Source organism: Myotis myotis, unplaced genomic scaffold, assembly GCF_014108235.1.
Source record: "Myotis myotis isolate mMyoMyo1 unplaced genomic scaffold, mMyoMyo1.p scaffold_m19_p_7, whole genome shotgun sequence".
Lineage (NCBI taxonomy): Eukaryota > Metazoa > Chordata > Mammalia > Chiroptera > Vespertilionidae > Myotis > Myotis myotis.
Genome location: NW_023416379.1, coordinates 80,337,010 through 80,353,595, shown reverse-complemented (window position 1 = coordinate 80,353,595; position 16,586 = coordinate 80,337,010). Strand labels below are relative to the sequence as shown.

Below are 16,586 nucleotides of genomic sequence, written 5' to 3'. Positions count from 1 at the left end.
TAATAGTGAAAAATGACAGAGCTAGGCTAAAATAAAAGTGAGGAGAGATTCAGCTTATTTAACTTGCTTTAATAGGTAACCCACTTCCTATGAATCACAATGGTCAAGTTCAAATGAGATCTTTAAGAGGGTAGGTAAATGCATGACAGAACTAAAGTTGGACCGCATTTCTGTGCTGATGTTAAGAGTTCCTGATAGCTCATCGCTTGGTCATTTGCCTGGATCTTGATACAGGGGTAGATTTTAACAAAAGTCAAGTTGAGATGTAAGAGCACTACTTTGTCAAAGGCTGTGGGACAGGAAACAGTAGGAAAGAATACTTTGTCAGCTACAGGTTGCTGAGGGCATCCACTCCAGGAAGGACTTTACCTTCCAGAAGCTCTAGACTGGCTCCTCCTCCAGTGCTCAGGTGGCTGACTTTATCTTCGGTGTTCCATTTGGCGCAGCAAGTGGCGGTGTCTCCACCTCCTATAATGGTGATACAGCCCCTGGAAGTGGCTTTCACAACTTCATCCATGAGGGCTTTGGTTCCCTTAGCAAAGGCATCCCATTCAAATACCCCTAAGGGCCCATTCCACACAATTAGCTTGGCTTCACCCACAACTTGAGCAAACTTCTTGTTGGTCTCAGGGCCACAGTCCAAACCCATCCAACCAGCAGGGATGCCTGATGCTACAGTGGCTTGACCAACCTGAGCATTCTCTTCAAACTTGTCAGCAGTAACAAAGTCAACGGGAAAGGTGATGGTCACACCATTCTTCTGGGCTTTGTCCATGATATCTTGGACAATCTTGGCTCCCTCTTCATCAAACAAGGAAGCACCAATCTCCATGTTGTTGAGTACCTTAAGGAAAGTATAAGCCATTCCACCACCAATAATCATATGACAGACCTTGTCGAGCATATTTTTGATAAGTTGGATCTTGTCTGCTACTTTGGCTCCACCAAGTATAGCCAGAAAGGGTCTCTCTGGGTTTTCCAAGGCTTTGGCAAAGTATTCCAGTTCCTTCTTCATCAGGAATCCAGACGCCTTCTGGGGCAGATTCACTCCCACCATGGAACTGTGGGCCCGGTGAGCAGTGCCAAAGGCATCATTGACATAAACATCCCCTAGCTTTGAGAGTGATTGACGGAAAGCTTCTATTTTCTGTGGCTCAGCTTTAAGCTTATTTCCTGCAGGATCTTGGCCCTTCCCTTCTTCCTCCACATGGAAGCGTAAATTCTCCAGCAAGATGACTGAACCAGTGGCTGGGTTTGCACAGGCTTTCTCCACTTCTGGGCCCACACAGTCCTTCAGGAACAGGACATCCTTACCCAGCAAGGATTTCAGCTCAGCAGCAACAGGCTCCAGGGAGTATTTATCAGGCATGGGCACGCCATCGGGTCGACCTAGGTGACTCATAAGAACTACTGACGTGGCGCCATTATCCAGGCAGAACTTGATGCTTGGGATTGAAGCCTTGATTCTCTGGTTGTTGGTAATCTGGTTGTTCTTCATGGGAACATTGAAGTCTACTCTCATAACGACTCGTTTGCCTTTCACATCCAGTTTGTCCAAAGTTAACTTCTTAGAAAGAGACATCTTGACAATACAACTACAATGCTGAAGAACCCCTTTATGCTGCCGGAGGCTGGGTCGGTGGTGTTTCTAACGCCCCTCTGCTTGACCCGCCCCTATCGGCTCAGTACTATGTCTCCCAGGCAACGGCCATGATTAGACCGCGGAAAGGAAACCTCGTTCTGTGATTGGTCAATGGTCCTGTCAATCTGGATTTAGAGCACGTTGCTTAGCACCGATTCAAACAGCCAAATAGTCCTCGCTGAGGGCGAGACAGGACCTGGCTTGGGTGACAGTTGAGAAGGCGGAGAAATCTTGGGATAAAAAAGGTTTTGAAGTCCAAGATTCTCGCTGATTTTCTTTTTTTCCATATTCTTTTTGATAATTTCACTTATTAAAAAAAAAAGAAAAAGAAAAGCATAACCCTCGCCAATGTTAAGTCCTAATTATATTGAGTGTAAAAACATATACAGGAGCCAACTGAAAGGAAAATTTTGAAATAATGGCTGTGTGAAACCGTGTTTACTCAAGGCAATATAGTATGCTTCTGTTTTTTCTCTGTCTTGAGAAATATTTCTGTTGACAGCATAGCTTGTGTTGGCCCTTAGCTTTATGTATGGTGTAGGAGGGTGGAAAAATAGTATATTTTCACTTCCTTGTTTTCTACATTCTCAGACTTTTGTGAGAGGCTGTTGGTGGCTTCTTCAGGAAAATCCCATAAGATCATAACAGAGAATCAGTGAAACACCCAAGATGATGGGACATGTTTTCAGGCTGCAAAGTTAGGAGGCGGGCCTGACTTTCTACTTTCTTCTCCCCGCTTTGTTTTACTCCCTGTGTAGCTCACAAGTTGAGCTGAAGGGTGGAACGGTTTTCATGAGGATGAAGATGTCGCTTTGAATTGAAAATGAGCAAGAGATTTTATTGTTGGAGAAAGTATAAGTGGCTGATTGATTTAGGAATGAAAACTGGCTTTGGAATTAGTTAATATGTCAGTTTCCTTAAGTTGAATGAACTCAATGTGTAGCATAAAGGCCTTAACGAACATTATTTGAGACGTCACCCACTAGGATGGCTATAATAATAAAAAAGACAATAACGAGTGTTGACAAGGATGTGGAAAAATCGGGACCCTCACATATGGCTGGTGGGAATGTAGAATGGTGAAGCCCCTTTGGAAAACATGCCATGTGGTTTCATCAGTTACAACATGTTAAGGATAACACTCTCATAGAGAAAGGGAACAGGCATGGAAGGGGAGAGGATTGTAGTCGACGTTAGGTCTAGGGAAAGGAAAAGCCAAGAGTGAGAATGCATGCCTTTGTGCTTCCAGCATTAACGAGGGAAATTGAGAAGAGTTATTACATAAATTAATTATGGAAGACAAGGATATATAATTCTGATAAGGTAGCTTAATACAAATATCCTTTAAGAGTATTTATGTTCTAAAAAAGTTGGGAAGACATCACTCGTTTTTTAATAAGGTGGAGACCTAAGCAATAGATGCTAATTCTCGGTTCCTCATCTCGCCTTAGATATGGCAAGAGTGAGACAGGGAAGCAGAGTCCCTTTTAGTAGCTACAAAAGCCTGTGGGATATTGATATGACCCTAATATGATTTAGTTCTTCATTTTCTGGGCAGAAGAAAGGAGGGGCCTTTAGTGGAAGTCCAAAGTCTTGGGAGAGAGGTTGGGTTGCTATACAGGATTTTTGCTGATCTTTTTCTCTCCCATGTGTCTTACAGAGATCAGGCTATTGAATGTGATCAGGATGGGTTAATAAGGTAGCAGTTGGAAGCAGTTCACAATATCTTGTGAATTTTGATGGGTTGAGTGCTTATCAAACTTGAAATAAATGATTCCATATTTTCCCTACACTTTTTAGAGTACTTTTTGCAATTTTCTGACCTAACAAATGAGGTTTGTTATGTTGCTAATGCTATGTCTTGCCATGCCTACAAGGGAAAGTTTAATCCCCCGGGCTTATAGAAACACCTCCAAATCTTCTTTCTTCAGCATCCAAAGATGCCTTCTTTTATAGTCACTTTTTCCTGCTATGTATTTTTAAGGAAGAAAATGGAGGAATGGGAAGGTCATATATATGCTTATACCCAACTAATAAAATTGAGAAATTAAAAAAAAAACTTGATACATGACATATGCTAAATCATGCAATATAGAGAAATTCTTTTGTGAAGATAACTGGAAAATACCTAAAATAATTTAATTTTATTCCATTTGGTTGCTGAAAAGTAATATTCAATAACAATAAGCTAAGGTACTCCCAAATCTGTAGATATGGAAGTTACATTAGTACTTTTTATATTATCCTATATAGTAAAAGCCAAATATGCTAAGTGTCCAGTCATCTGGTCATTCATTCAACCAATCAAAGCATAATATGCTAATGATGTGCTAAGGCCACTCAACATTTCCTTGTGATGTGCACTGACCACCAGGGGGCAGATGCTCTGACTGATAGGTTAGCTTGCTGCTGGGGTCTGGCTGATGAGGACTAAGTGAGACGGGCCGGACACACCCTCGAGTCCTCCCACGGTCCCTCCCAGGCTGGCCAATCTTCTGTGTCCCTCCCCTGCCCCAATCGTGCACCGGTGGGGTCCCTTGGCCTGGCCTGCAACCTCTCACAATCCGAGATTCCTCAGGGGATGTTGGAGAGCTGGTTTGGCCTCATCCCACAGGCCAGGCCGAGGCACCCCACTGGTGCAAGAATTCGTGCATTGGGCTTCTAGTGTTATAATAAAAATAGTCTTGTAAATATTTCTAATGTTTACTTGTGTAGGAAGTACTAATGGCTTTTCTGGAAGCTAGGAGTGAACACCTAATTTATATGGTCAACATATTGCCATGATGTGGGCTCTATTTTGGCACCTAAAATTTCTCTTATGGGCAAAGGTAAAGTTGCATATATCACATGTCTCAAGTGTTCCAACCTGTGCTATTGTGATTTAGTGGAGAAGGTGACTAGAGTGAAAAACTTTGAGCTATCTAGCTGTCCATGTAGTCAGTCATCCTTGAATTACTCTACACATTTATAATTTTGAGAACTTTGATTCTTTTTCCCTATCTAATAATCAAACCTGGAATCTGGCAATTTGAATAACATTTTTAAAAAAAGATGTAACCATGTGTTAGGTCACATTCATTGTCAGTATGGTTACCAGTGCAAATACGGGCTAGATGACTTAGCTTACTTTTCCTTGCCTTAATTCCTGAGGATCTTGGAGCACAAAGTCGTATCATACAGACATATGCCTACACTGCTTTGACAACATTCTGCATTTTGTACATCTTCACTCTAATTCTGCATTAAAGGAGTAACATAAAAAACAAACACATGATACTATTAAAATTCCCATGATAAAATCCTACTTTATATTTCTATAACGCCAAAGCTAGCAATATGCTCAATTATTTGAGCTAAGAATTGAAATGACAAGATAATCCTTAAATACTCCAGTTAGAAGAGGAAGAAAAGCATATTAAAAAATCAAAATTTGGTAACAAACGGTCAGATGTAGCTGCGCTTTCAGATGTAGTAAGGACTTGAAGGAAGTGCGTCCAAGCACATAAGACCAGGCTTAGAAACCCATCCCAGGCATTTATTAGAAGTTTTATCCCAGACTCGTTATTTCACCTCTTTGTATTTCAGCTCCTGCATGTATACGTGTGACTTATTTATGCCCAAATTTGTTCCAAAGATTTAAACAGCTTTTATTATCTAACACAACCTATACCAGGATCTGTTACAAATTGTGCATATGTTTTTACTCATTTATCTCATTTATTCTCCTGGTAAAACTCTGTAAGGGAGGTACTATAAATATCTCCATTTGCAAATGAGAAAACTGAGGCACAGATAGGTTACCAGGCAGAGGTCAGCACCAGCTATTCTACAAGTAAGATGAAAGGCAGAACCTCTTTAGCAAGTACGTGTGCGACAAATAGCACCTTCAAACACTCTCACCCTCTCATCGTGTACATACACTGGAAAAACTGCCACTATATCTGTGCGCAACACATTGTCAACAAAAAAGTGGAAAAAAAATTAAGATAGGCTCTTATGAAGAATCATTTAGCTGCTCTTTAGAATAATCTTTGGAATATAAACTAGCCTTGATGTTAAGTGTTTTCCCTGCATCCAAAGAAATGTAACATCATATGTGTAGGCTGCCATCTTTTGGTCAGTTTCTAGAATTACCCTTTATGTTCATAAATTTACTAAAGCATGGGATGATTTAAGTGGCCCATTAGCCTGACATGGAGTATGAATATGATTTGAGGGGTCAGTTTATTCATACAAGACAAGACATGGTTTTTTCATGACTTCATCTAACTGGATGAATATATTTTACAGACCATGTTGCTTCAGGGTATAAGACCTCTCAGCTGTGGGGATATGATTGCACTCCTTCGTAAAGAAACCTTGCCTCTTGTGACCAGGTTGCCAAATGAGGAGGACTGAAACCTACCTGCCTAACTCCCGGGCAGCTGCCTGCCCCGGATGCTGTGATGCACTACCCTGGCCCCTCTCTGCACTGACAGACTTATTCCTCAGCAACTGGAGTCCCGCACGGGCAACTCTAACCTATAGCCCTCTCTACTAGTAGAAAGTGTCCTCAGCACGAGCATACTCCTTCTCTGGGGCAACCCACAAGCTGGAACTTCCAGATGTAGGCAGGAGCTGTAAATGCTAGGCTGCCTCTCTCCACCAGGGACAACTTAAAACAGCCACCTCAATTTGATAGCTTCATGGGTTTAGAGGAGGCCTCTGTTGTGACTACTTACAACCCAACTTCTGCAGGTGTTCGCTCCTGCTTCTGTCCTGTCTCCACAGGTAGGGGAAAACCCGGAAGTTTACCCCAGTAATCGTCCTCCATAGGGATGTATATCTCCTCATGGGTTTATCTACCTGCAACACGCATTATACACAGTCTGCAGTTCAGACCTCTTTGAGGAGGATCTCTGGGGCATTATCTCTGAATAATGTTGATGAGATACTGTTTTTGTGGTGCCTCCCTGATAAAAATCACAAATGAGTGTTCATGGGTTTTGCATCGAACCTATGAATTCTGGCTTGAACAGATCATTCCATTGAATCAGGTCCTACACACTGACATTACTCTTTTCTTCTTTGGGGGGGAATTATTTGCCTGGCAATTGTGATGATCTCCTCAGTCCTATTCTTGTTCCTTAAATGTGTTGCTGTTCATTCTATCAGTTGCTTGTGACACATGTCAGCTTCCATATTCCCCTGAAATGTTACTTAGTCTTACCGGTATATTTATTCTATCATCTTGTTTCTCATACCTTTACAAGTTAGCGCTTTCTTTTACAGTACCTAGTCTGCTCACGCTCCAGGTTTATAGTCGAAAGACAATTTTTCTCTCCTTTTATGAGATGCAAGGGAACTGGAAAATAGATTTGTCGTTATTTGTGTACCTGGCTTAGAATCTGTATATCCTGATTCTCCGGTGAGTGCCTTAGGCTCTGGGCTGCTGCCAAATGACGACAGCTATGAAAGGCCTGAATAACTTGTAGGCAAAGTTTGCTACACCAACAGCACTGACTGGCAGCGTCAGCATCAGCTGGGAACTTGGCCTAGTCTCCACCCCAGACCTCCTAAATCAAGGTCTGAGAGCGGGGCCCAGGGCCCTGTGCTGTACTGAGTTCTTCAGGAATCCTTAGGCATACTCGAGTTTGAGAAGTACTGTCCCAGGGCACAGTATGAATGAAGCCAGGCTGTCTGAGTTGGAATTGTTGCTCTGTCATTTACTAACTGCAGGATTTGGGGAAACTTGCCTACCCCCTCTGGGCTTCTGTTTCTTCTTCCGCTAGGATATAGGTTTGCTTGTGAATGAAATAGGAATTTTTAGGGGTGAAACAGGCAGATTTAGGGAATTTTTTAAATTAAGGGCGTCCGTGGAAAAAGCACAGGCTGCAAAGCTGCAAAAGGTTACATTTCCATAAGACAGGAATTTGGGGAAGGCAGCAGTTACATTTCCATAAGACAAGGCAACTGGGAGTAGCAAAAGGCACACATTTACAGAATAAAGGGAAGGAGGAAGAAAGCCTAGAGCAGCGGTTTTCAACCTGTGGGTCGCGACCCCTTTTGGGGTCGAATGACCCTTTCACAGGGGTGGCCTAAGACCATTGGAAAACACATATATCATTACATATTGTTTTTGTGATTAATCACTATACTTTAATTATGTCCAATTTGTAACAATGAAATTGGGAGTCACCACAACATAAGGAACTGTATTAAAGGGTCACCGCATTAGGAAGGTTGAGAACCACTGGCCTAGAGGGAATAGGACAGTGATGGCGAACCTTTTGAGCCCGGTGTGTCAAAATTTTGAAAAACCCTAACTTAACTCTGGTGCCATGTCACATATAGAAATATTCATAATTTTTTTTGATATTTGCAACCATAGTAAAAAAAAATTTATATTTTTGATATTTATTTTATATATTTAAATGCCATTTAATAAAGAAAAATCAACCAAAAAGTATGTATAAAATGAACAAAAACAGAAAAAAAATGTACATTCAGGAAAAAAATAATAATAAAAACAATGATAATCAAATGGTACAAAAACTAGAAATTAGTGACTTTTTTGGTGCCGAAGTTTGTCTGCTAATTCTTCGACTGCAGGTTCATACTTGGTGCACTTCAAGGCCAAGCAAATGCCACTAACTTCATCTGTTAGCCGGTTTCTTTTGTTTGTTTTGATATTATTTAATGCTGAGAACAAAGTCTCACAAAAATATGTTGATGAAAAAATTGTTAACAAAGCCATTGCTAGATTTTTTATGTCGCTAAAAGTATCAGGTACTCTGTTCCAAGCACTCAAAATTTCTTGTTTGTAGTTGCACTCTTCTTCATTATTCAAATGATTTCATTCTAGATTTTCAAGTTTTGACCTTAAGTCAACAAACACATGAGTCCAAATGCTACCTTGAAAATCTGCAAGTTGCATCTCTAAATCGTCAATTTGCATCCATTGGAAATCCTTTAATTCCAAAGAACTGTAAACAACTACATCCAGATACTTAATTATTTTAATGGTCTGTTCTAGGCTACTAAATTGGTCAAATCTTTCACTGAACTGTTCAAATAATGAGTTTACTATATTCTGGTACATAAGTATGGACTCCATTACACTCGTTGTAGTGACCTTCTCGAAATACTTTTTTATACGAGGAAAATACTTATAAGTTTTAGTTTCAATATCTCTCTTGAAAATTTAAAGTTTACTTTCAAAAGATTTGATATATCCAAACATAACGTCAATGCTTCTGCCAAAACCTTGTAATTTTAAGTTCAGTTCATTCATATGAACAAAGAGATCTGTAAAAAACATCAAATTGCTGACCCACTTGTGATCATTGATCTGAGGAAAGTTTTCCAGATCCTTATTCTCAATAAATACCGTAATTTCTTCAAAGCGCTCCACAATATTTAAAAAAAAAAAAAAAAATAGCCGAAACCGGTTTGGCTCAGTGGATAGAGCGTCGGCCTGCGGACTGAGGGGTCCCAGGTTCGATTCCGGTCAAGGGCATGTACCTGGGCTGCGGGCACATCCCCAGTGGGAGATGTGCAGGAGGCGGCTGGTCAATGTTTCTCTCCCATCGATGTTTTTAACTCTCTATCTCTCTCCCTTCCTCTCTGTAAAAAATCAATAAAATATATTAAAAAAAAAAAGGCACTCCACAAATCACTCAAGTACTTTACCTCGACTCAGCCATCTCACATTATTGAACATCAGTAGTCCACTATAGGTTGAATCAACTGCCTGTAAAAGTGCAGAAAATTCTCACTTGTGAAGGGGTCGAGAAGCTATAAAATTCAAATTTTTGTTACAACTGACATTAAATCATTCAATTCTGAGAATCCCGATTTGGCACACAACACCTCCTGATGGATAATGCAATGAAAAGGTACAAGTGGGTGTCTAATAGCTTCCATAAACAATTTCAGGAATCCCACATTTTTTCCCACCATATTTGGTGCCCCATCTGTCGTGACTGACACAGTTTTAGAGATATCAATGTTTAGGTCATTGAATATTTTTATAACAACCTTACATATTTCGTTTCCTGATGTACTTATTGGCACTGATTCTAACTTTATCAACTCTTCTCTCATTGTGAGACCATCAGGATATCTAGCAATAATGGCCAGCCGAGCATTTGATGTGACATCAGTAGTTTCATCAAGAGAAATCGAAAAATATTTACAACTATTTAAGTCTTTTTTTAATTGATGTTGTACATTTTTGTTAAGATCTATTATTGTGTCTTTGATAGTATTTCTACTGAGTGGTAACTCAGAAATTCTTTTAATAATATCATCTTTATTTTTCATATCGTGAAATAGAGCTGGTGCACATCTTAGAAATGTTTCCTTAACAAATTCTCCGTCACTGAGGGCTTTTCCATGCTGAGCTATGGAGTGAGCAATGCAGTAACTTTCTGATGTTAAATTTGTAGAGCATCTTAAAAATTTAATGATGGAATTTGATTGACTTTTATAGAGGTGTAGCTGCCTAGAAATGTATTCCTTCCTTTCATCGATACTTTTTTTCAAGAGCTGACAATGATTAGCTTCAAAATGTCTCTTTATATTCCATGTTCTGCTTACTACCATTTCATTACACAGTATGCACAATGATCTGTTGTTTCTGTCGACAATCACGTACATCTCGGTCCATATGGGTCGGCTACTGCTACTTCCACTTCCTTTATCATTCAATCTTGCTTTTTTATTTTTTTGATTCTCCATCACAAGGCTGCAAAAATAAATAAATATAAATCACGGCGTTTTTTTATAAAAGGTTGATAGGTTTCTTACCTATTAACTTTTTGCAGTGTTGTTGCACTGACTCCTGGTGCAAAACAATTCAAAGATAGTATGTATAACCAACAAATATATGGTGCTGTAATCAATTATCCGACACGCAGAATGTCTCATCGAGCACCGTTGCACTCTATACCTTTTTCTTCTAACCCTCCCACTCCTGTCTCCTAACGAACATGGCGATCAAGTGCGTCCATTTGCCGAATGCACCCGAACGCACGGGAAGCTTACCCGAGGCACATGTTGACAATTACGAGGCCGTGTCCAGAATTGGGCATTTTGTCACTCGAGTAAGAGTAAAATGTCATGAGTAAAGATTAATCTCTTTATAGTGCAATTCTTAACCTTTTTATATTAATGTCAATATTGGAACAATGTATCTTGGATGTTTTCACTATGTATCTTTGCTACGCAACACCGATGTACATGTTTACATCCGGTTTTAGAATTGCATTATTGATCATGAGTAACGTGAGTAATAATATTACTAGAGTGATGCCCAACTCTGGCCGTTGCGAGAGACAAATATTTGAATTATGCAATTTTTTGTCTCTGTCGATGCGTGTCCCCCAAAATGAGTTCGTGTGTCACCTCTGACACGCGTGTCATAGGTTGGCCATCACTGAAATAGGAGAACAATGAGGGATGAGGGCCTCACATGTCCCCTGTGAGGTTTTGACATTTGAGCTCAGGAGTTACTATAGTGACCAAATCAAAGGGTAATAGTGACCAATCAGAGGGGATTTCAAGACACAAAAAAACTGCAGCCTTTCTAAATCCTGGAAAAAGGAACTCGGTGGGGCTCTTTCCATCTCCCCACGTGGGAGTCTGTGCTGTGAGATTCTTTCCCCCTCTCCACGTGGGATTCTCTACTTGTTCTTCAATAAATTCCCACCTTTACTATATCACCTTTTGTCTGATTTCATTCTTCAACTCTACTAGACAGGAGCCCAGGAGACCATCCTGCCCAGGGGAACACCATGCACTTTTCCAGTCCAAAATTCCTGTATCATGAAGACCCAATATTTAGTATATTTAAAGTGAATAGAACTTAATAAACATTCAGTAAACACCATTGCTATTATTATCATCATTGTCGTTGCTGTTTAATTAATCTTACTACCTTCAGCACGTTGCTGGCTGATGGAGTTATTTCTTTCCTGACAATATTATGTAAGGTAGCAGTTTCTTTTTGGACAGCTGGTGATTTGGTGACGAATGTATTTTATGGGACTCTGGCTAATTTTGCCTATTGCCAGAAAAATTGTTAATCTTGCTTTCTTTAAATAGTAATTAAATATAGCATTTATAGATCTGTAGATGATAATACTTTAGTTTAGAGTGAAAACAGTTAAATATAGCATTTTTGAATTTATGGTTCCTCAGGATGTTAACTCCCACATCTCCTGCACTAGTTTTGAGGATTCCTAAACCTCAGTCTGACACTACACAAGCCCTCAGAGGAGTGCAGTGGGTATTCTGTGATTCATGTTTTCAAATGGACACTTTGTGTGTGGAAAAATGTATACTTTGAAGCATTTTTATAGGGCAATGTAAGCTTTAGTGAGAGATGGTTTAATATTGCACTTTTGACTGATCGACTTCCCTTCCTTGGCTCATTTCCTGTCCCCTACAAGTATTTCCTTCATTTTTCAAATAAATTTGTACTTCAGTTCTTAGCTAAAGGTGTGTGTGTGTGCCAACCTCCATTGTAAGAGCTTAATTATGAATAAAAGTCTCAAGTGTCTTTGATTCGGAGTCTATACCTTTGTTTCACTCAAATAAAACAAATACCAATGTAAAATAAAGAGAATCCAAATTCAGACTGCAATCTAGAATTTGTCCTGCTCTTTGAACTTGTTCACCTTACATCCTGCCAGTTACTAAAAAGAAATATAAAGACCTAAATATTTTAGGACAGCATTCATTTTTCTAAAGAGCTGTGTGTGTATGTGTATGTGTGTGTGTGTGTGTGTGTGTGTGTGTGTGTGTGTGTGTGTGTTATGATTTTAGTGGTATTTTATTTCTTCCCCAACTTCCATAGGATTTTCAGCAGTTTCTGAATGGACAATATTCAACATCATACTTGCTCAAATGTAGAAATAGTTATGGTCAATTATTTTACATAAACAGTGTCAGGGATGAGAAGAAAGCAAACATTTGGAATCCAGAAGACGCCCCTAGAGTCTGTCCCCTGTGGACATCATTTCTTCAAAGCACACTCATGTGGTGCTGTTCTCCTCTCATACTGCAGGGGGCGCTGGTCTAGACTTGACAAAAATTGGGGGACCTACAAGAATCCCCTTATCATTTCCAGGTTTTGACTCTCCTTCCTCAGAAGAATCCTGCCCCAGTAAAACTCATGATGTTTAGCTTCCCAACCCAACACTGCCTCTCGCACAATGGCTTTCATGCCAACTCCTCTCTTTCACAAAAATTAGGTGTCCTGAAAGAAATTCAGCTTGCCCATCCTGAGTTCAGTACTCAACTCGGGGGCTGTTAACACCCACTTGAATGACCCTAACCTTCTGATATCTCAGGCCCTTGAACTCTTGTTTCAAATCTTCTCTTCTAATCTTTACCTCTCCCACTCACGTGGTCTCATCCTGCATATTATGATTACCCCAAATTTCCACACTTCTAAGTCACTAGGTCAAATGTTTCTCTGTATCACCAGGACCTCTGTTTTATCAGCTGGTCAAAGTCACCCTCTCTGACTGTTCCTCAACATTGCCTGGCCCTCTAGCTCTCTTGGCATTCTCTATATTTTTTCAGCTTTCTCTGGCTTGTTCTCTTTTTCCCTCACCATGTTCTGTCACTTTAAAAGCTTTCTCCTTTTTTTTTTGCCAATACTAGGACAAATTTGCCTTCCCTTCTCCTCCAACCAGAGACAGCTCATCATTCTTTGTTGTAAAGTGAAAAGATCCCAGATTCGCACTGAAAGAGTGAGATGTGCAGAGATTTTGAGGGGAAAGAATCCCAGTTTACAGTAAGGACTTTGGTTCGATTAAATGAGAGCATAGATGCAAGTTTCTTTACAGGTCAGGGAAACAGACATTGTGCAGAGGACTGAATTATCCTTTGAGGCCAATTGACTCAGGTTCAATTCCCATCTCTAGCACTTGTTTTGTAGGATTTTACTTAACAGTGTACTTATGTCTTGAAATTTCATTTTCTCATCTATAAAATGTGATATAATAGTACCATCCGCTACATCACAGGTGTTTAGTCTGAATTAAATAACAAATATGTAAGAGATGGGAAAAGGGAATATTCTCAATATATATAGGGTGCCCTTAAAAATATATACACACTTGACAAAAAGTTGGATGCCACAAGAATCCACAATTACACACTTTGTATAATTATACACTTTGCATGATTATAAAGACAGTGTTTATTAAAATACATTTCATTCTCAAAATTGAGCTATCAGCTGTTAAATGATGCATACATGTTTTGGGGACAATCTGTATTTCTCCAACTTCCTCTGACTCCACCTCCCCCCACCCTCCCTCGTTAAACCTCAATGGGGTTTTTGTACACAGCTCCTACAAGAAACGCTGTCTAAGTTTCTTTTTCTGGTTTTCTTGTTTTTGATCAGGAGTAGTTTGCAGTGACTCTTTCTGATAAAATGTCCTGACCATTCCTCATACAGGAAGGCTTTCCTTATTGTCAGGCTCTCCTAACATAATATGGTTTTTAATCATATACTATTATGGGACGTAGGCCTTCATCAAAACTACTGCTCTAGCCCTGGCTGGTTTGGCTCAGTGGAAAGAGCGTCGGCCTGTGGACTGAAGGGTCCCAGGTTCGATTCTGGTCAAGGGCATGTACCTGGGTTGCAGGCATATCCCCAGTCAGGGGATGTGCAGGAGGCAGCTGATCAATGTTTCTCTCTCATCGATGTCTCTAACTCTCTATCCCTTTCCCTTCTTCTCTGTAAACATACCAATAGAATATATTTTTAAAAACACACAAAACAAAACAAAAAAACAAACAAACAAACAATAACTGCTCTACATGGACCTACAAAAATGTTACAGGGCAGGTTTCTCCTCTCATTCATTCTAACAAGGGTAACAAATGCACATTTTCCACAAGGGATGCTGTTGAACTTAACACCTGGAACATAATTAGAAGGAAAACATAAAGGAATGCCTTCATAACATTGAATTTGGCAATTAGTTCTTGAATAAGAAACCAAAGCACAGGCAATACAAGAAAAAAATAAATAAATTGGTCTACATACAAATTTTAAAAAATTATGTATCAGAAAACACAATCGATTTAAAAGGAAAACCATGCAATGTGAGAAAATATTTGCCAATCATAATAGTGACAAGGGATTAATATCCTACACATTAATATCCTATATATTAATAACACTATTCAATAATATAAAAATAAACCATCCAGTTAAAAATGAGAAAAGAGCTGAAAGACATTTCTCCAAGAAGATACATAAATGGCCAGTAAGCATGTGAAAGACCCACATGAAATCATGAGGGAAATGCAAATTAGAACCACAATGAGATGCACATAATGATGGCTAATTATCAAAACAAAACTGAAAATTAAAAGTGTTGGTGAGATGTGGATAAATTGTTGGTGAAAATGTCAAATGGTGCATACAATGAGTGCATACAGCAGTACCTCACAAATACAAAATCGAATTACCTTATGATCCAGCAGTTATACTTTTGAGTATATAACAAAGTAAGAATTGAAGCAGGGACTCAAAGAGATATTTGTATACACCCATGTTCATTAGCAGGATTATATACAAACCAAAAGGCATAAGCAAACCAAGTGTCCATTGAGATGAATGAATACAGAGATGTAGTTTAACCTACAGTAGAATATTATTCAGCCTTAAGAAGGAAGTTCTGACAAATATGACAACATGGCTGAATCTTGAAGATACATTGTTAAGTGAAATAAATAAACAAAAATAGGGCAATAATTGAATAATTGTTATTTATTTGAAGTACCTAGAGCAGTCAAATTCATAGAGACAGGGTGAAACGGCAGTCTGCAGGGGCTGAGTGAAGAAAGACCAATTATGCAGTTACTTTTTAACATGTACAGTTTCAGATTTAAAAGTTGAACATTCTGGAGGTGTATGGTGGTAAATCAAAATGCGAAAGTACTTACTGAACTATACACTTAGTATTTAAAAAAATTTTTTCCCCAAATATTGTTGTAATTTTTTATTTGTAACTGTAGTGTGGTCATCTGACAATTAACTTTATTTTAAAACTAGAGGCCCAGTGCACAAAAATTTGTGCTCTCAGGGGAGTCCCTAAGCCTGGCCTGTGCCCTCATGCAGTCTGGGACCCCTCGGGGGATGTCCACCTGCTGGCTTAGGCCAGCTCTGGGGGTATCGGGCCTAAGCTGGCAGCCAGACATTCTTCTCGCAGCCCGGGAACCCTCTGGGGATGTCCACTTGCCAGCGGGGAGCAGGCCTAAGCTGCAGTCAGACATCCTTAGCTCTGCTGAGGAGGCAGGAGAGGCTCCCGCCACCACCGCTGTGCTGGCAGCCGTCAGCCTGGCTTGTGGATGAGCAGAGCTCCCACTGTGGGAGCGCACTGACCACCAGGGGGCAGCTTCTGCATTGAGCATCTGCCCCCTGGTGGTTAGTGTGTGTCATAGTGACCAGTCATTCCCAGTCATTCTGCTGTTAGGGTCAATTTGCATATTACCCTTTTATTATATAGGAGGAAGGAAGGATAGGATAGAGGCCTGGTGCATAGGTGGGCGCTGGCTTGTTTGCACTGAAGGCTGTCCCAGATGATGGTGGGGATCCCACTGGAGTGCCTGGTCAGCCAGGATGAGGGGCTGATGGTCGTTTTCAGGCTGGCCATGACCCCCAGTGACCCAAGCTCCCAGCCTCTCCTTTTATTCTTTTTTTTTTTTTTTTTTTTTCAGCAGGTATCTGGGATTTATTTATTTTCTATAATTGAAACTTTGAATCCTTGAGTGGAGCCCAGTGCCAGCCAGGGTTGGTGGGAAGCTTGGCTTCCTACATCACAGGGGTCAACCCAAGCCTCCTGCTTGCTCCAGCTCCGTGGCCACCGCCATCTTTGTGACAGGGTGATGGTTAATAAGCATATTACTCTTTTATTAGATAGGATACATTTTATTA

General features: G+C 40.1%; 1 protein-coding gene across 1 annotated transcript; it reads right to left on the bottom strand.

The window, feature by feature from the left end:
• Positions 1 to 328: 328 nt before the first annotated feature.
• Positions 329 to 1,582, bottom strand: PGK2 (phosphoglycerate kinase 2). Its single transcript, XM_036318401.1, has one exon. It carries the CDS (start codon positions 1,580 to 1,582, stop codon positions 329 to 331), a length of 1,254 nt encoding a protein of 417 aa, XP_036174294.1.
• Between the last annotated feature and the right edge of the window lie 15,004 nt (positions 1,583 to 16,586).